The sequence below is a fragment of the Copadichromis virginalis genome, linkage group LG2 (genome assembly GCF_057382275.1).
Source record: "Copadichromis virginalis isolate Kocher_CV1m ecotype Utaka linkage group LG2, C_Virginalis_male_GT1.1, whole genome shotgun sequence".
In the NCBI taxonomy this organism is placed as follows: Eukaryota; Metazoa; Chordata; class Actinopteri; order Cichliformes; family Cichlidae; genus Copadichromis; species Copadichromis virginalis.
In genome coordinates, this window is record NC_140619.1 from 33473452 (window position 1) to 33494216 (window position 20765).

At 43.5% G+C, this 20765-nt stretch overlaps 1 protein-coding gene across 6 annotated transcripts in view; it reads left to right on the top strand.

Annotated features, from left to right (window-relative positions):
* The window catches only part of mid2 (midline 2), a 163719-nt gene that overhangs the window by 121307 nt on the left and 21647 nt on the right, over positions 1-20765 (top strand). For all 6 annotated transcript variants that reach the window (XM_085430969.1, XM_085430977.1, XM_085430961.1 and 3 more), the window contains 4 exons: positions 5201-5349; positions 6438-6565; positions 10886-11029; positions 19185-19346. In XM_085430969.1, the coding sequence (XP_085287095.1) occupies positions 5201-5349; positions 6438-6565; positions 10886-11029; positions 19185-19346 (583 nt within the window). The remainder of the gene's footprint in view (positions 1-5200; positions 5350-6437; positions 6566-10885; positions 11030-19184; positions 19347-20765) is intronic.

Here is a 20765-nt window from a genome sequence, read left to right on the forward strand (position 1 = left end):
GAGGGTGTCACCGCAGCTTCTCACACTGCGCACGTGCAAACACATAAACGTCAGTGAAAAAGACGGAGTAGTACGGCAGTACAGCATGTGATCTGGACGCAAGCGATGGAGGCACTTGTAGAATTTTGGAAAGCTCGGATGAGCTTTGGATAGCTCATCCGAGCCTTTTCCATGTGGCCTCACAAAATCATCACAACCACAACAACCGTAAAAATAGTTGGATTTACACTGCTGCTCAATCACAGCTGCCTGATCAGTGTTTTTCATTAGCAATTTAGCAAAGTTGATGGCGGTGGTGTGTCTGTGTGAGTGAAAGACAGAGAGGGAGAGCGAGCGACAGATTACCTTCATTTTTATGGACGCACAGTTTGAGCACTCGGGTCGCATCAGAGCATCGGGCCGTATAGTGTGAGACCCTGCATCGTGACCTACGAACTTCTAACCCCTGCAAGTCAATCGTACAGTTTGAGCAGAAGCTGAATAACACGACTGAAAAAAATCGCACAGTGTATGCCCAGCTTAAGTGTACCGTACAACCAAAACGAGTTATAGATGGACGATCTTCTGCGTGTGTCATTAACTGAATCAGTCCAAGATTAGACGCATTTTTATTCAGCGTGCATAAACAAAAACAGTGATTACTGGCACTTAGAAGAGAGAGATGATGACTTCGGTGAATTCATATTACATCGTTTCATTCAGTTTTCAGCAGTTCATATTTCAAAAACTTGTGTCGCCTTGCCATCTAAAGTAAGGCAATAAGCCCGACCCACCATCACTTTGCAGAAGCGAATGAATATGAAAGCAACGATGCCGTGGACAGAATATATTTGTGTGGTTGTCTGCTTGTTTACCCAAATATACACCACATGCAGGCTTTACGAGAAATGAAAAGCACGGAGGATAAAAAAAAAGAGAGCAATAACAGTCTCTCCTCATATTTAGGCAGTCAACATGAATGCGTGAGGAAAGAATTTAAAATGGCAGGAAAGACTGTTCTGAACCTCCTGCTGCTGTTTTAGAAAGTCCACAACTAACTGCACAGACAGATACACATTTGGCTCTGTGTGTGCGTGTGTGTGAATGTGTGTGTGTGTACTCATGCCCATGTGTATATGGGTGGTTGTCCCGTCTCTGACCATGAATAACCCTTCCAGAGGTGAAATTTTAAGTGCTTGTGAAGGATCCAAGGTGGCAGAGGAGCTTCATAGAGAAATTTCCCAACAGTTAACACAAAGACTAAAATAGGTTTGTGTGTGTGTGAGACAGAGGAGTGTGTCGACAATGAATGCAGACAAAGAGCAAGGTTTGTTCTCCTGAGAGTCTGTGCCTGTAAAAGGCTCTCCAGCTGAAGGTACAGCGGTCAAATGTAGGAAGCCCGTATGCATCACTTTGAAAGGTCAAGGAAGATGAATCAAATGCGCCTTGACTAATTCAAATGTGTAGAAGAGAGCAAAGGATAAGATGAATATTGATATTTTACACAGCGACATTGCTACAAAAACACGGCTCATATTATACATTTTATGAGCAAAGTACTGAGATGGCTTCCTGTTGAGGACAGTCTCATAAAGGAAAGTGTTCAGAGGTGACTCTGCAACAGAATAACCGGATTATACAGGCTTGATCACGGTGAGCAAGGTGCTCCCATTCTCTCTCTTACTTCTTCATAATGAGGTCTGTATCTTGCAGAGGAGACTCAGCAGTCATACTTAATCTCTCCCAGCTCACACACACGCACATAATAAAAAACAACAAAAAAAACCAGACTATTCCCACGGCCGGGTTTCTGTTTGTGTGTTTTTGTCATATGACTTCCTGTCTTCCAAGCATCTATTCTGCCGCTTTTCCGTTATCTTTTCTTGAAAACTGTTCAAACTCCAAGGATTAACAATGCAAAACTCTTTTAGTGTTACATACTAGCTTTTTTTTAACACAATTTTTTTTTAACGATCTCATGGGTCATTTGAACTTCATTTTAAAAGCTTATGCCTGGTAGGGACTCATCATAAAAACAACAGCATTACTGTTGTTGGCACCACTTAAACAACCTGTCTCTGTGTTTATGTGATAAGTGCCTCTTGTGAATGTGCAAATATAACATTTGTCTCTCAGAGCCAGGTCAGGATGGATGGTCGACCTTACAAAGCCTTTGGCTTTGGCCTGTTTTCAGTGCTGTGGTTTTGTTTATTCTATTTCTTTAAAAGCAAATCAAGGCTGTAAAACTTTAAGGATCCACATCCAAAATCTAGTGACTGATGGCTGGTCATTACTTGTAAAATAGCGCTTCATGCTACCATGACTTACAGATGACATATATTCCCACAGCATCAGCTGGATTTATCTGTTGTTGAGATTCTGTCTTTTTGTATGCAGTCATATCCTGGTTTCATCTACTTTCAATGATAAACAGTATGAAAGACTGATGAATTTGTTTTAATGGCCACCAGGGGATTATAGCTGTAGCTGCAAAAATACCTACAGAAGACTATTTAGTAATTTAACCATTATGCCACTGCTAAATGTTAGCTACAAAAATATGTTTTTCAATCAACTGGAGTGAGAGAAAACATATTATTTTTATAAGCCATTAATAACACATTGCTTTGTTTTCATATCTATGATTGCACTTTAAGAAAATTCAGCCTCTGAAAAAGTTTTGACTCAGTAAAATGCTAAAAAAACCAACTTTAAATATTGTAGCATCACCTCATAAGTATTAAAATTATATTAGAAGGTTCATTTTCAGCTTTAAATCACGAACTGTAGGCTTCGCACAAAGTAAGAGACACACACACGAACACACACTCAGACCGTGCCATATTGTCCATTATTTTGCAGGAGAGAAGTAATCATCTCTAAAATTGTTGTTTGCGGCCTATGTTGCCAAATAACAATTCATCCTTTAAACCTCCTCTCGCTTCTCCTCTCTTTGCAGTCAACAACCTGCTCAAATGTCATTTTTAGTGACAAGAGATTATGGCGGACTTAGTGCAAGTGCAGCTGAGATATCAGTTGAAAACTCCATTAAGACTCCAGCTTAACGAGACTTCTAAAGCAGCAGCAGCAGCTTTTCCAGCAGCGAGAAGGAAAGTGGACTTTAGATTCCATGAAAACTTTTGATGGTGACCTTTTAGCCATGTGAACTTTAGTTTTGTTTAGTGTTAGAGAGCAGCACGGTGGCACGGTGGTTAGCACTGTTGCCGCACAGCAAGAAGGTCCTGAGTTCAATTCCACCATCAGGCCGGGGTCTTTCTGTGTGGAGTTTGCATGTTCTCCCCGTGTTTGCGTGGGTTCTCTCCGGGTACTCCGGCTTCCTCCCACCGTCCAAAGACATGCAGCTTGTGGGGATAGGTTAATTGATTAATCCAAATTGTCACTAGGAGTGAATGTGAGTGTGAATGGTTGTCTGTCCCTATATGTTAGCCCTGCGACAGACTGGCGACCTGTCCAGGGTGTACCCCGCCTTTCGCCCCATGACAGCTGGGATAGGCTCCAGCGCCCCCCGCGACCCTGAAAAGGATAAGCGGAAGCGAATGGATGGATGGATGGATAGTGTTAGAGATTCAAATTAGCCTTAGCCTGAAATTATGATGCGTTCAGTGCATTAAGAGACTTAACTTCATTCTTTGCCTTTAGATTCACAGATGATTTATTTAATCATTTAACAACACTCCACGCTAAAGCCGGTATTGAATTCTACAGTTGCCTCTTGCTGGCAGTCTCAGCGCTCACAAAGACCCTTTGTTTTGGTTTGTTTTGGTTTTTTACATCAAACTAAGTTCATTTCCAGGATCAGGATATGAGCAGCAATAAAGATAAACAGATTACTTTCATTTCAAATTTGCTCATCGTGGTTTTCCTTTTGCTCGGTGGGAAATGACATTAAAGCACACACGCTAACAAATTACAGTGAAAAGGACTTTACAAACCGTGCTTGTGTCTGAATCCTGACCCGACAACGTGACCTGACTTGATTCGCACAGCATGATGCTTTGTGATGAAAATGAAGCAAATTATTATGCGGTCCAAAATCAGCAGTTTCCTGTTTGTCTGCGCTGCTACATTTGAATCATGCGCACCACGTGAATGCACAGTAGATGCGCTTACAAGGTGCTTAAAAGACGAGCTCGATGTCTCTTTTGTTTGGTAAGGTAGGAGGGAAAGAACTGTGACTTTTACAGCCAGTAGTGTCTCATCCATTTCCTGTCAGGCCTCGTTTCACAGTTTTTAAACATGGGTATGTATGCACAGACTGGTGCCCCTCATCCAGTGACCTAGAACTATCTGCCCTTTGATTGTGCAACATGATATTAAGGTCAATGTGAGCATAGATCCAATGGGCTCACTTAAACTCAGGCCCTCTGCTTCTTTTTCTCCTTTTTCCTGTTGGTGCATGTCTCAGATAACTGTGTCTATGACTGCGTTTCTGTGTGGACTCCATAGTTTTATTGTTTTTTGTGAGTAGATAAACATCCTTAATCATAAACTCTAATGTCATCTGCTAATTGCTTCTGCACGTTCAGATTCTTCTGTGGATATAACATTTGATCACGCTCGGTCGTATGTGTTTGAATATCTGCGTCTGTTTTTCTTTGGTTATAAAACTTCAGTTAACTCTGCAATATGGAAAGTTCACCGAGCAAAAATCATCTGAGAGAGTGCTGTCTTTGTGTCAATAATGTGTGCCGATGTGGGAAGCAAAGCACAATTGGCTTTTTTTAGTTACTGTCAAAATGAATTTAAAAAATCCACCAAACTGAAATTATTGGAGTGCAGAGGAGGGCTCTTTTTTCTCTTTTTTTCTTTTTTTTTGGATATAGAGAGAGTTTTGAGATCCTTTTTTCCTGAATTTTTGCAGTGGAAGGCACACAAGTTGCCCTGAGCAAATAGAAAGTTATTTTCAGTCCCAGAAGATGAACATAGAAGATCAATAACACCAGTGAACTACTTTTGTCTAAGTTTTGGAGATGGGGATTAGAGACATAGAGTACGTGTCAAGATTCCCGCATAGTAAAAGAATGTCGAATGTTTTACTAGACCAGGTGCTGGCAATGTCGTCTGCGTTCTCTTAGCTAAATGAAAAATTTAAAAGTCGAGTTATCGAGAAGGGCGATGTATTCCTTCAAGGCTCACAGTGTGCAAATGAAAACGAACCGCGTGTGTCGTAACGTGGCAACGTGTGCTTTGTTTGTTCCAGGTGATGAAACTGCGCAAGTTGGCTCAGCAGATTGCAAATTGTCGCCAGTGTTTGGAGCGCTCCAGTGCCCTGATCACACAGGCTGAGCAGAGCTTGAAGGAGAACGACCACGCCCGCTTCCTTCAGACTGCCAGAAATGTCGCCGAAAGGTAGGTGGAGCGGCGCACCGACTTATACCACCTGCCTGTTGCAACAATATGCTAATTTCACTTCATTATAGCTATTAATAGTCCAGACAAGTGGGAGGCTTTTGACAAGTCATCCTGACTGGGGTTTTTGTCTCGCTTTTTCCGTGTGGAGTTGTGTCATCTTGTAGCAGGCTGCATGATAGTTGTCAGAGTATTTGGCAATAAGTCTTTGACTCTTTAAATCCAAACCTCTGCCCTACAATGAGTTTTCGATTTTTACCTCTGTGAAATCCACTTGAAGGGGCTGCTGGTGAAATCAGCATTTTATCAAAAGTCTTTGGCTCTTGCGATCAATGTCAGGCCTCTGTTGAAAATCATCTATCATTTAAGGGCCAGCTCTGCAGTTTTCCTTTCAACCCTCGCACTTCTGTAATACCCTCATTCCTTCGTCGTCCTCCTCCTGTAGATATTTTGCTCTGTCTCTTTCACAAAGACCTTTGCAAAAGCCACGGCTAGCACACTATCTTTTATTTGGCCTCGGCTCCACTTTTCTTTCAACCACCTGGCCGTGCGCTTTATTGACTGACTGGTTTCTCTTTACTGAGGAACTGAAGTCTTAAGGACTAGTGCTGATCTGTCCTCCACTCTGCACTGCTGTGTAACCCTGCCAGCACTGTGGTTCTGGCTGGCTCCTGCCACAGACAGCTCACTGATGCTCAAAGCAAAAGTAGGCACAAGTTTCCACAAAGCTGTAGAGACTGTAGAGTAAGTCTGTCAGTGCATGTCTGCTTTGAGTGTGTTTTGACAACACCAAGGCAGACATTCTGAGTTGGATTGGATGTAGACATTTATTCTGAGACTATGAATTTCATGTTTGTATTCTTTTAAATTTTTTCCCCTCTCTTGCCCTTTTCCGTGTCACTAATAATGTCTACCACCTCTCTCCTCTTGCCATCTCACCTCACTTCTCTGCTCTTATTTTTCCATCTCTTCATCACCTCCCATCTTTTCCTGCTCCATCCCTCTTTTCCTCGTCACCTCATCGGACCTCTCATCCCTCCTTCTCTACCATTTACTTTGCTCGCCCCCGTGTCCTGACAACTCAAAAGGGTTGCAATGGCCACGGCCTCCTCGCAGGTGCTCATCCCAGATGTCAACTTGAACGAGGCGTTTGACAACTTTGCTCTTGACTTCTCCCGAGAGAAGAAGATTCTGGAAGGACTAGATTACCTAACAGGTAAATTCACATCCTGTCAAATCTGCAGTAGATATGTTAACAGTCGTCCTGCTGCTGTCTTGGTTTTGTTTTTGTTTTTTTGATTCACTGTTTCAAAGAACAAAACTGTTCTCTATAAGTTAAGAAAACTATCCAGCCTTGTCACATAAGCCCTTTTCAGACATGGAAAACACAACTTTGCTGACTTATTCATCCATCCATCCATCCATCCATCTTCATCCGCTTTGTCCGGGGCCGGGTCGCGGGGGCAGCAGCCTAAGCAAAGAGGCCCAGACCTCCCTCTCCCCAGCCACCTCCTCCAGCTTATCCGGGGGAATACCAAGGCGTTCCCAGGCCAGCCGAGAGATATAATCTCTCCAGCGTGTCCTGGGTCTGCCCCGGGGCCTCCTCCCGGTGGGACATGCCTGGAACACCTCACCCAGGAGGCGCCCAGGGGGCATCCTTGTCAGATGCCCGAACCACCTCAGCTGGCTCCTTTCGATGTGGAGCAGCAGCTGCTCTACTCTGAGCCCCTCCTGGATGGCCGAACTTCTCACCCTATCTCTAAGGGAGAGGCCAGCCACCCTTCGGAGGAAGCTCATTTCTGCCGCTTGTATCCGCGATCTCGTTCTTTCGGTCACTACCCACAGCTCGTGGCCATAGGTGAGGGTAGGGACGTAGATCGACCGGTAAATTGAGAGCTTCGCTTTTACACTCAGCTCCCTCTTCACCACGACGGACCGGTGCAGCGTCCGCATTACTGCAGCTGCAGCCCCAATCCGTCTGTCGATCTCCGGCTCCCTTCTCCCATCACTCGCGAACAAGACCCCGAGATACTTGAACTCCTCCACTTGTGGCAGGAACTCATCCCCGACCCGGAGTGGGCACTCCACCCTTTTCCGGCTGAGAACCATGGCCTCAGATTTGGAGGTGCTGATCCTCATTCCTGCTGCTTCACACTCGGCTGCGAACCGTTCCAGTGCGAGCTGGAGGCCTTCACCCGATGAAGCCAACAGAACCACATCATCTGCAAAAATCAGAGATGAGATTCTGAGGCCACCAAAGCGAAAGCCCTCCGCCACTTGGCTGCGCCTAGAAATCCTGTCCATAAAAATTATGAACAGAACCGGAGACAAAGGGCAGCCCTGGCGAAGCCCATCACCCACCGGGAACGAGTCCGACTTATTGCCGGCAATGCGAACCAAGCTCTTGCAACGGTTGTATAGGGATCTAATGGCCCGTAGCAATGGGCCAGACACCCCATATTCCCGCAACACCTCCCACAGGACACCCCGAGGGACACGGTCGAATGCCTTCTCCAAGTCCACAAAACACATGTAGACTGGTTGGGCAAACTCCCATGCACCCTCAAGTATCCTGGAGAGGATAAAGAGCTGGTCCAGTGTTCCGCGACCAGGACGAAAACCGCATTGTTCCTCCTGTATCCGAGGTTCGACTAGCGGACGAACTCTCCTTTCCAGCACCCTGGCATAGACTTTCCCAGGGAGGCTGAGGAGTGTGATCCCCCTGTAGTTGGAACACACCCTCCGGTCCCCTTTCTTAAAGATGGGGACCACCACCCCGGTCTGCCAGTCCACAGGTACTGCCCCTGATCTCCACGCAACATTGCAGAGGCGTGTCAACCAGGACAGCCCTACAATGTCCAGAGCCTTCAGGAACTCGGGGCGGACCTCATCAACACCAGGGGCTCTGCCACCAAGGAGTTGTTTAACTGCCTCAGTGACCTCGCCCCCGGAAATTGGCGGGTCATTCCCCTCATCCCCAGACTCTGCTTCCTCCTCGGAAGACGTGTCAGTGGGATTAAGGAGGTCCTCGAAGTATTCCTTCCACCGCCTGACAATTTTCTCAGTCGACGTCAGCAGCGCTCCGCCAGCACTATACACAGTGCAGGTAGAGCACCGCTTTCCCCTCCTGAGACGTCTGACGGTTTGCCAGAATCTCTTCGAGGCAGTCCGAAAGTCTTTTTCCATGGCCTCTCCGAACTCCTCCCACACCCGAGTTTTTGCTTCAGCCACTGCCCGAGCCGCATTCCGCTTGGCCTGTCGATACCTGTCGGCTGCCTCCGGAGTCCCACAGGCTAACCAAGCCCGATAGGACTCCTTCTTCAGCCTGGTGGCTCCCTTCACCTCTGGTGTCCACCATTTGGTTCGGGGATTACCACCACGGCAGGCACCCACCACCTTGCGGCCGCAGCTCAATGCAGCAGCTTCGGCAATGGAGACTCTGAACATGGTCCATTCGGACTCAATGTCCCCAGTCTCCCTCGGAATGCTGTCGAAGCTCTGCCGGAGGTGTGCGTTGAAGATCTCGCGGACTGGGGCCTCTGCTAGACGTTCCCAGCACACCCTCACTACGCGTTTAGGTGCACCAGGTCTGTCCAGCGTCCTCCCCCGCCACCTGATCCAACTCACCACCAGGTGGTGATCAGTTGACAGCTCAGCCCCTCTCTTTACCCGAGTGTCCAGAACATATGGTCGCAGGTCTGCTGATACGATTACAAAATCGATCATCGACCTACGGCCTAGAGCGTCCTGGTGCCACGTGCACTTATGGACACTCTTATGTTCGAACAGGGTGTTCGTTATGGCCAAACTGTGGTTAGCACAGAAGTCCAATAACAGAGAACCGCTCGGGTTCAGATCAGGGAGGCCGTTCCTCCCAATCACGCCCCTCCAGGTCTCGCTGTCGTTACCCACGTGAGCATTGAAGTCTCCCAGCAGGACAACAGAGTCTCCAGGTGGAGCACCCTCCAGCACCCCCCCCAGGGACTCTAAGAAGGCTGGGTACTCTGAACTGCCACTCGGCGCATAAGCGCAGATGACAGTCAGGACCCGTTCCCCGACCCTAAGGCGCAGGGAACAAACCCTCTCGTCCACCGGGAAAAACCCCAACGTACCGGCAGCAAGCCGAGGGGATATTAGGATACCCACCCCAGCCCGCCGCCTCTCACCAGGGGCAACTCCAGACTGAGACAGAGTCCAGCCCCTCTCCAGGAGACTGGTTCCAGAGCCCAAGCCATGTGTAGAGGTGAGCCCGACTATATCTAGCCGGTACCTCTCAACCTCACGCACTAACTCAGGCTCCTTCCCCACCAGAGAGGTGACATTCCATGTCCCTATTGCCAGTCTTGGCAGCCGGGGGTCAGTCCGCCAGGGCCTCCGCTCCTGGCCGCCACCCGGCACACAATGCACCCGACCCCTATGGCGCCTCCTGCGGGTGGTGGGCCTGCGGGAGGATGGGCCCATGTCTCCTCTTCGGGCTGTGCCCGGCCGGACCCCATGGACTAAGGCCCGGCCACCAGACGCTCGCCCTCGGGCACCCTCCCCGGGCCTGGCTCCAGGGCGGGGCCCCGGTAACCCTATCCCGGGCAGGGTAAACTGTTCCCTCGGTGTCCTTTTCATAAGGGTCTTATGAATCGCTCTTTGTCTGGTCCCTCACCCAGGGCCAATTTGCCATGGGAGACCCTACCAGGGGGCAAAAGTCCCCAGACAACATAGCCCCTGGGATCCCTGGGACACACAAACCCCTCCACCACGATAAGGTAGCGATTCAAGGAGGGGGCTGACTTATTCAATTCAATTTTATTTATATAGTTCCAAATCAAAACAGCAGTCACCTCAAGGTACTTTACATTACACTGTCTTCCTTTCAGACAGAAAAGTCATCTGGCCTTAAGGAGCAGCAGATTAACTCAACAAATGCTCATGCTTTCTATGACAGTTACAAAGTATAAATTATCTAAGATTGTGTTGGACAAAAAAGCACAAAGGAAGCTTTTCTAACTCTGCTCTATTTCCTCATACATTGTTATCTTGTACTTTGATCTTTGTGAACCCTGATCTCATATGCCATCTGTTTTTGGATGTCAACACCCTCTCTTTAATTAAAGTCTTCATTGGCCAAAACAAAACACAGGCTCACACCTGTTCAGAAGTTGTGTTCGTTTGTGTGCTATATGGCTCCATGCTATTCAGACTTCTCCACGTTGAATGGGCTGCCTAAATATTAATAGGTCAGACCAAGAAAGGGTGTGATCACGATCTTTACAAAAGTGACCGGGGTTTTCATTCTGACACAAAGCCAACACATTCATATGCCCTCAGATAAATGAAAACGAATGTCTGAAAGACGTTATGAACACACAAAACTCCCCTTTAGAAAGACAATTACCTCGTGTCCACTTAGTGTCAAATTCAAGTAGTAAAAAGTTTATGCAGCTGTTGAGACGTATTATATTTCTGAGAATTAAGACAAAATGACTTGATGACGCTTTCTAACATTTATTTTATTTGATCGTGTTCTTGTTTCCTCCACACGTAGCTCCCAACCCTCCATCTATAAGAGACGAGCTGTGCACCGCCTCCCACGACACCATCACTGTTCACTGGACGTCTGAGGACGAGTTCAGCGTCACCTCCTATGAGCTGCAGTACACGATCTACACAGGCCAAACAAACTTCATCAGTGAGTAACACACACTCAATAGAGGGGAAGAGTAAAGAACAAGGCAGAGCAAACTCATTGGACATGATGCTGTCTCACAGTAACAAGGTCCTAGGTTCAAATCCACCATGTTCCAGGTTTCAGTGTTCTCCTCACGTCTCTGTGGGCTCCCCCTGGATATTCCAGCTTCCTCCCACAGAACGAAGTGGGGTTAGGTTATTTGATGATCCTAAATTGGTTGTCTGTGTTAGCCCTGTGACAGATTAGTGACATGTCCGGGGTCTACCCTGCCTTCCAACCACCCTGAATTAAGTGGAGATTATGGATGAATGGATGCTAACTGAAACTGAGCAAAACTTTAGGAGTCCCATGGATTTTTGCATTCTCTCACGTAGAACCATCCACAGTTACTTTCTCCCCCAACCATTTTTCGGATGAGAGGGGACAGCTGACATGCTGCAATAGTTTTAAATCAATTTTATTGGCTGACTTTTTACTAGTCCCCCACATCTGAAATGAATCTGGTGCCACTGGCTGTCACATAGCCCTCCCATTGTTTATGCGTTTCTTTTCATGCACTGTGCATGATGCACTTCACTTGACTTTGACAACTTCTCTTCGACTGCAGTTCTATGGACCACTGACTGCACGATACTTTCACAGACTGCTTCTGCTCAGGCTGTTCATTCTGTTGCACTTCCTTCCTTTTGCTGTTGCCTAGCCACCAGCTCTAATTTCTTCTCCATTTAGTTGCATCCTCAATTACAGCCCGTGTTTGTAGCCTGGAATTGTGTGACCCTGCTGCTGTTGTGGTATTATAAGAATCGTCTAGTTTTTATCATAAAATATATATAAAATGTACATCTATCTACACAGAAGCACTAAGCAAACCATTTTCACTGACCTCTCTTCGGGTTCAAGAAACAAAGCACTGCAATCATTTCAGCATTACTTAGTCTTATTTTGATATGTTCAATATTTTATACCAGCTGTGTTGGATAACCTGGATTTTTTTTTTTGTCTTTTTTGTTTTCCATACTTGTATTTTTAGAGAGATGGAGCTGAGTTATCAAGAGTACTCATTATAAAATAGGCCATACAGTGCATACTGTAACACAAGGGGATGCCTGAGAGAGAATCACATATTTTTTAAGCAGTGTGAAAACTCAGCAGACACAAAAACTGAAGATCATAGCTTCACAGTTTTAACCTTCCCCATTAATCCTCAGTACCCCAATCCCTGTATGAGTACCATATTTTTTATTTCAGGGCTGTAACAGTACAATGTACTTGTGATATTTCCCAAACATTTATTCTGCTAGCAGATCAAAGTCGGCAAGAATCAAACAGATTTAATCTAACTAAACACGACCATGATGAAAGTGTTTTGCTTTCAGTGCTTTTCCCGTTAGATATGAATTGCAATTACTAGAGGTGTTTTATAATAGAACAGAGATCATACTGCAGTTTATAAGAGCAAATGCTTAGTTTTCAGAGCAAATTTCAATCCACTATCACCGTCACGTGGCTGACTCAGCAGGCTCCTAATTCTAGTATTAAAATCTGAAATATTACCTTCTTTTCCTGGCAGCTTTTTCTTGACCTCATCTAAAAACATCATGAGATCAAGTAAAGGCTCAATGACAGGTGTGTAGGAGAATTGGTGAGGATTTAAAATGTGGTGCACAGAGTATCGGGCCGCACTTGCAGTAACAATGTTGAGAAGATGGCCAAATAGGCGAGAAAAACTAATGAAAAACATCTTTATTACAAAGGCTGGACTTTTACGGCCGGTCCTCACCCTGAATGTTTAGAGCCAAGCCCTAAATAATTCTGCTCCTGAATAATAAAGGTACCAAAAAAAAGCAATGCACACATTTCTGTATATGGTACTTTAACACTATCTTCATTAACAAATGGAGGGCTCTGGATCTGATGACAGATAATATTTGGTCTTCTTCTACACATCACACAGATTACACGCTGTTACGCACAGATTTCAGGTCTATACACTGGAATACTTTATAACAACTCACGTCTCCAGCTGACTCTCAACCTGCAGCACCACAAACAGGCAACATCAATTTCTATCAGAAGAATTAACCCTTGTATCAAAAACATATTGATTCTCCTTTTGCCTCCTCTCAGTAATCTGAATTGCCGTGCCGTTATCAGTGAGAAACGCATACTTAAGACCCGTGCTCAGACTGTATTATTTAGGTTAGCAGATTACATGCTTCCTCATCAGGACTGCTGGTTTTTGAGCCGCTAAGTTGCGCTGCTCTTGGCAGAATGGTAGTTATTATCAAAATGAACTGGCTGCATCTTTGTAAGTAGCACGCTATTAGTAGATCACCCTGCAATCACACTAATTTGACCTGCTTAGCCAATAAAGTGGAATAAAATTTATTTTCCTGCTGAGGAGCGCAACTCCTTTCCAGCTCCTTGGAAAGGACCCAAATAAAATTCCCTTCATCCATCCATCACAATCCCAGCAATACAGCAATGGACGTTACCAATGCAAACTGAGTTTTAAAGAAAATTAAACACATTTTGATCAAGCTCATTATCTTGAGAGCGTGCATTCTTCATGCAAGAACATGCAAGACTTCATACGACTTTTTGACAAGCAGCAGATTTTTATTACAGCAGCGACACAGTCATAGTTCACCAGTGCATTTAAAAGGATGTTTTTAAAAACTCAAAGTACATCAGTAGGTTATGGTATGCAATAGAACATGTACTTACTTTTAACATTTAGCTGATCTGCACCACTTTCTCAATTTTGATAAGTGTGTTCATGAACATTGAGATGATGCATCGTTTCCTCTCCTTCAATTAAAGATGATCCAGTGCATCCTCTGCTAAAGGAGGTAATAAAGGAAGCAATGAAGCTACTTTTCTTAGTATTTGTTTCATTTGGTCACCACACAGCTACTTCTGGGTCACTTCTCTCATTTAGGAACCAGGACTCAGAGCACAGGTCTTCTTTTTCTTCTTCTTCTTCTGAATCTTTTTGAATCCTTTAAAGTCAAACAGGCTGTCGTCCTTTTCAGGTTTTTACACTTAAACACGGTCTTTCCCTTCATAACATTATTGGGCAATTTAAGTGCACATATTCAAATGTCTTTATAGCAAAAGACAGCATGGCAGTAAAATGATGCAGTGATAAATTATGACACTATTGCCAGTAAAAATCTACATATTGGGACACAGGCAGAAATTATGCTTATTGTTTTATTTTCTAATTAGTTTCTAATCATTAGCTCTGTGACTGACTTGTTATAATGCTACTAGCAAATGACTAAAATTTGAGGCACCATTACATTAAATATAAATGTGTATTTTAAGGGGGTTTGAATGTTATTTAAAACATGTTAGTATTCAAGTGAGCAGTATTCAGTTTTTTGACATTTAAATGCAGAAATATATATATTATACCGTAGAATGACACAAACATAATATTCCTAAATGGGATTTTATGCATTTGTCTCCATCTAGCTTTTGTTTTCTAATCAGCATTATAACCGAATGGCTATCGCGACGTAAATGAAGTGAAAGAAAGGCCACTGCCAAGGAGAAAACAAACGGATGGACTGGTGAAAATCAGAGTGGATAATGGGTACATAGGGGAGGTGAAAACCACTTACTGATATGAGAAGGATGTGATTAATGTACATAATCGTGCACATTCAAGCACATACGCACACAAATACACACACAAACACCTGTGCCTCTTTAATCTTTTCATCTCCTCTTCTCTCTTCTCCTCTATGTGGCCTGACATTTCTCCATCTAACCATGCAACTTAAGTGCTCTAGCCATTTGAAACATCAGGATACATTTCAGCTATGATAGACTGAGTGACTCAGATATTCAGCCGTGTGCTGCCACAGAGTCCTTAGAGATTCGTAGGAGAAACTGAGAAATGGAGAAATTCATTTAGCCCAGTTTGCCACTTGAGTTTTTACCATAGTATTTTTCTCTAACTTTCCAAGTGGCTAAATGCTCCCACTTGAGTGCCATCCTGTCTCTCTCCTTTTTCTCGCCTGGCCACATCTTCAGACTTGGCCTTCCCATGAGGAGGAGAAGTGGGGTTGTGGTGCCTTGTGAACCCTGCCTTTGCAGGATCATCCAAGCAAAGCGGCAGAAAATAGAATCAGCAAGTGAAACCAAATACCATCTTGTGTGTGGCTGCTACCTGTGGCCCTCTGAAAGTTGTTGTGTCTAGTGCTGTTGACGAATGCGGGTGCCATCTGCCAACTGGCATCATGGATTATCCAGTTACACATTTACTTCCTCATAAATATTTGTTTTTCCATCTTGATTTTCAACCAGATTTGACTGTGAAAGTCTGCATTATCATTTTGAGGCTTGTCTGTGCATTTCTGTTGAGGCTCTTAAACACACTTAGTTGTACACTATTTTATTTTATCCTTTTTCATTATATACTACAACCTTCTAATGTCATAACACCTTGGAAAATATTGAGAGAATCAAGTCGGGACATTGCCGTTGCCTGTTCTCACATATAGCACCCATCAGCAACTCTTAATGCTTCAAGTGACGCCGTGCATGCCAGAGGCAGAACACGCAACACTCTTTGGCATGCTGTGAAATCACAGAACAGTTACTTGCTTTATTCTCACAGACGCACGTAAAAACATTTAATTACCGGTTCTTATGTACAGCTTGGGCAGTGTCAGGAAAGGTTCAGGGCTACAGAACATGGGTAAAACAGCATAAAAGGTCATAATAGATTTGCCATAAATGATCTTTTTACAGATATACATTTAGTATAATTCAATTCAGTTTTATTTATATAGCGCCAAATCACAACAACAGTCACCTCAAGGTGCTATATATATTAGACCCTACAATAATACATACAGAGAAAAATCCAATAATAGTATGAAAAACTCCCTTTTAACAGGTAGAAACGTCCGGCAGAACCAGGCTCATGGAGGGGTGGCCATCTGCCGCGACCTGTTGGGGTGGGTCCTCATATTCCACATAATGCTGCTTTGCTTTTTAATAGTGTAAATAAATATCTGTCTTCTTAGAAAATAGGTAGTTAGTACCTTAGGATAGAGCCAGCTTAGTTTTTTCTAGTCTTTATGCAAAGCCTTTTACACCTTGGCTCTATCATCTGTGTGTACAGGAGAGTGGTATTAATAACTAATTATGAGTACAAAAACAAGTAGCTGTATTTCCTAATACACTTTCTTTGCGATATGAATAATATCTACCACAATTACACTTGCCTAAAAAGAAATGCAGCATCCGCTTTGTTTGGGAGTAGTAATTTCCTTCTTTCCCTCTGCTTCCATCTCCGCATGACATCAGCCACTTTCCCCGTTCCTGTCGCCGGTTTGTACTGTGTTTCTGGGAGGCCTGCCTGGTAATCGCGCTAGCAATATCTGCCTGCTGTCTCCCTCCGCCACCTGTTATTCATGTGTGCTCGTAAACATTGCCTGTGGTGAAATATTAAAATGATTATCACAGGTGAGAAGCAGATTCACAGTGGGCGCAAGGGAAGCCCAAAGTGCAGGGGTAAAAAATTGCGCTTTGTGCATCTCAATAGGGAACAGTTCTGAGATTGATCCACACCAGATCAGTCTTAGAAGCGATATAATACATTAAGAGTAAATGGCGATGAGATTTCAGTCACTGTTGAAGGCCAGTCAGACAATATTAACCTGTACAAGTAAAGTAAGATGAGCACACACGCACATACACACACGTATAGGGCTGTTTTATAAGAAATGAACAGAGGACTAAGACATACCCATGCAAGGACACAGTGAGACACACGCTGTCACCATTAACTTTATATTGCATCATCAAAGACAAACCCTATTCCGTTCCCCAGATATTTCATGTTGCTCTTCCCTTCTCGTCTGCCTGCTTCTGAGAAAATGGCGACACAAACAGATGCACAGACATACTGTACATATACATACACAAGCTCTTGATGTCTGGATGCACAACGCAAGCTGATCTACTTCCTCTCTGTAGTCCCTCGCTTTCTCTTTCCCAAATGGCTCATTCACATACACCGCCACCATACTTTGTAGCCACGGTGCTTTCCAAAGCTAGTGTCAAGAAGCTCCTTTCATTGGCAAAAGTAGCAATAGCATATTGCTGCGCACTGACCTAATTTTATTTAGCAAAAATGGAGAGGTGCTATAGAGATCAAAAGCTTTAAAAATGAAAAGCAGCGTGAAGTCCTTCTCTCTCATCTGTCCCATGTATCTCTTTCTGAAAGCCCACGTAACACTGTAGTCTACCTAATTTCTGCAGGATGCAGCCAAAACGACAGGTGGGTGGCATAAATTTTATGACAACAAGGGACAGCTGTCACAGCAGAACAACAGTCTTGATTTTCTTTTCTTTTTTTTCGAGTGAAACAGCAATAGGATTTCATTGTTAACAGTGCATGCATATTTGCAAATCTAGGATGAAATAAAACACATTTGCATGTAAAATGGATCGTGTACCTGGTGTAAAGGTGTAAATTAGGTTCTGTCATATTAAAGGAAGACGTGTCGCTTGTGCTTTCTTTGTCTTAGAAAAGCTTGTGTAAAAAATGTAGCCCCAACTCCCACTCCAGCCTTAAGAGTCCTCTCCCCTCATTCATTCTTAAAGGCACCTCACTTTTAAAGGCCTTATTTGCGTCCTGTGAAGTATTTATATTTACAATCAGACTCTCAGCCATTACTTATGCATGCTGTTTCCATCTTACTCAATAATTCACAATGCATCCTCACCAGATGGGACAAGGTAAGCATGGCCCAGAGAACTCTCTCCCTTTCCGTGTTTTTTATTTCCTTGTAATTTTGCTTTGGGAGGAAGGATGAGACAATGAAAAGGGTGGTTATTCTACTTTCAACTCTACAAATGTTAGGCTCAGCTGTGGTTCTACTAAACAAGATGCTTTGTTGGTTTTGGCAATGGCTTTTGGGGGTTTTTTGTCGTTGTTTTTTGGATGTGTTCGTAATTTCACAGTTCTTTGTATAAACTGCCTCTAAAATGTTTGCCCATAAAATAGAATTTCTGTATAGTCTCCAGTTGGCACATCTTGGTTTTATTATTCATGCTGTCAGTTCATTCATTTCATTTTAGCTATCGCCGTTATTAATACACTCGTGTTGTTCACAAGACCATGAAAGAGTGATCAGTTTTTGGGTTTCTGTTTTTTCCACGTCCTGTATGATAGCCTTTGGAAAAGGTACGCAATATAACATGTCACGCAATGTTCATGCATAAAGCGTAAGCACAGCAGCTCCAAACTTGGCATGTTTTGCAATATCCATTTTGCATAAATCAGCAATCCTCCCCTAAAATCCTCCAAAGCAGCTGCATAAATCTCACCTTGTGTTCAAAGTTGCCTATTTCATCTTTGAAATCAGGAAACATACCTTGATTACCACGAGAGTGGTAGGTCAGGTAATTGTGCGATAACAGTGATTTTAATGTGTTAAATCAATCCAGTTATTTCACGCTAGAGTAAAGCCAAAGGAGCTCCCCATTGTGGGCGATCAACTCTTTAGCTCACAGCCGACATTTCCTTTTTTTATCTTTCACAGTCGGCTACATCTCAGAGACTGAGAAGACTGTGTTTAGAAGCAGTTGACTGCACAGCTTACCTGGCATTACCAACTCTATACTGCAAGCTGCTTTAAATCAAAGTGCCCACCAAATAGGGTCGTGCTGTTACTGCCTGTGTTTCCATACATTTGAACATTAAAGGCAATGACAGTCTTTTGCCTTGAGGCGCTTACTTCAGAGATTTATATTGAGAGTACCTTGTTCGTAATGGCTTATAGTTTTAGCTTAGTGAACGCACAATATTGCCTCAGGGGAGTTTGTCATGCTAAACCTGATGTAAAAGTACTGTAATGGGATGGATTAGTATGTAGACATAAATGTTGCATAACATGGAGAGCCGTGTGGTCTCTGAGCTCCTTATTTGGGTGGGGATGACTCACTTGGGGGCTTTGAGGAAAAATAACCCTCCTCTGGTCGGAATTGAGAACAGATTTTACTCTTTTGAACATCACTGGAAAAAAAAGGTTCTTAGCAGGACACACTAACTCTGCTTACCTTAAAAGCGGCAACATAACCTTGTTACTAATGCTGTGTGTACTTGTGTGTGTCTCTGTGGCTCTGCCAGGCTTGTACAACTCTGCAGACAGCTGGATGATCGTACCTAACATCAAGCAGAACCACTACACGGTGCACGGCTTGCAGAGTGGCACCCGTTATATCTTCTTCGTCAAGGCTATCAACCAAGCAGGAAGTCGCAACAGTGAGCCAGCCCGCCTCAAAACCAACAGTAAGTGAAGGCACATGTTACACTTCTGCCAGCCTTTTCATGAATATTTACAAGCCGTGTTATTTGGGTTTGGATATTTAATACAGCTAAAAGTTTGCATCTCTCTCTGTATCATATGTGCAACATAATGTTGTCACGACTGAGTGTTTTTCCCAAAGGATTGTCTTTACAAGTGAGTGGCAGATTTGCTGCTGATTCAGAGCTAGTTTAGATTATTACATTGTATATGCATACATGAAAGGAGAAAGCAGCAAGAGTGCCAGCAGTGCCTAATGTATTTCTGTCACAATCACTCACTCACACTCAAAGCAATTCACTGTAGGCCATGCAATCTTCACTGAATAATTTTAGTCTAAATGTATGAACAGTTAAAGAAAAAACAAAAAGTATAATGTAAAAAAATTTAAAGGCATATTTCCAGAAGGTAGGCTTTCATCATTCTCTGATGTGGAGAATCAAAAAGTTGACAATTTTTCAACAAAAAGTATTTATGTCAAAAATGTGTTTGGACATTTCTTGAGTAGACATTTGATATTACGATATTCTTACAAGTGCAATTTCAAAAAAGTTGGTACTGTGCAAAATGTAAATATAGACAGAATTTAATGGTTTGCAGACCTCAGAAAACCATATTATATCAACAATACAACATGTTGGTAATATCGTTACCTTTTGGTGTGTTGACGCCATCAATTTCAAGAAATTGTAAACACTGTAAAAATGGAAAATTATGGCTTTATGACTGTACGTGTACATGTATATGAGTCACCTAGCTTAATTGTGCTCGGAATAGAAGGAGCCTGGAAAATGCTTCATACCTTCCTTGGTCAGTAGCGACTTGTTGGCTGTACATACAGACTTCATATATACATACGCTATGATGATTATCGTAAGATCTAAAATTAATCTCTGACTACATCGTCCATCAGCACAATACCACTACAAATTCTGCAAAATGACACAAAAAGTATCCTACATGGATAATGCTCTAGTAATAACACCACAAATAGTGTGATGGTAAGATTAAAAGTATACTGGGATATGGGTAAGGAATCCTCACACACTTATTTTAGCTTATAGAGTTCACATCCTGAATGGTTCGTACATAGAAGATAGAATTGTAATGTTTACTTATCACATTTTAGCCACTTTTTGTCAGCGTAGGTTTACTGTTATCACCCTCTCCCCACCAAAAAGTGTGTATTTAAGTTACAAGTATGTGCATACTTACTTTTTGAAGTATGTACATACAGTACTTTTGGTAGCAAGACCCTTGACAAGTATTCTGTGCTTTGACACACATTAAGGTGTACAAGTAGCTGAATTAAATAAACTGTGCACGAGAGAGCTTTTCCACGTTTTTCCTCTCCTACACACCTGTCAGATTACAGTGAGTTGTGCAACAGTACAACTTATTTT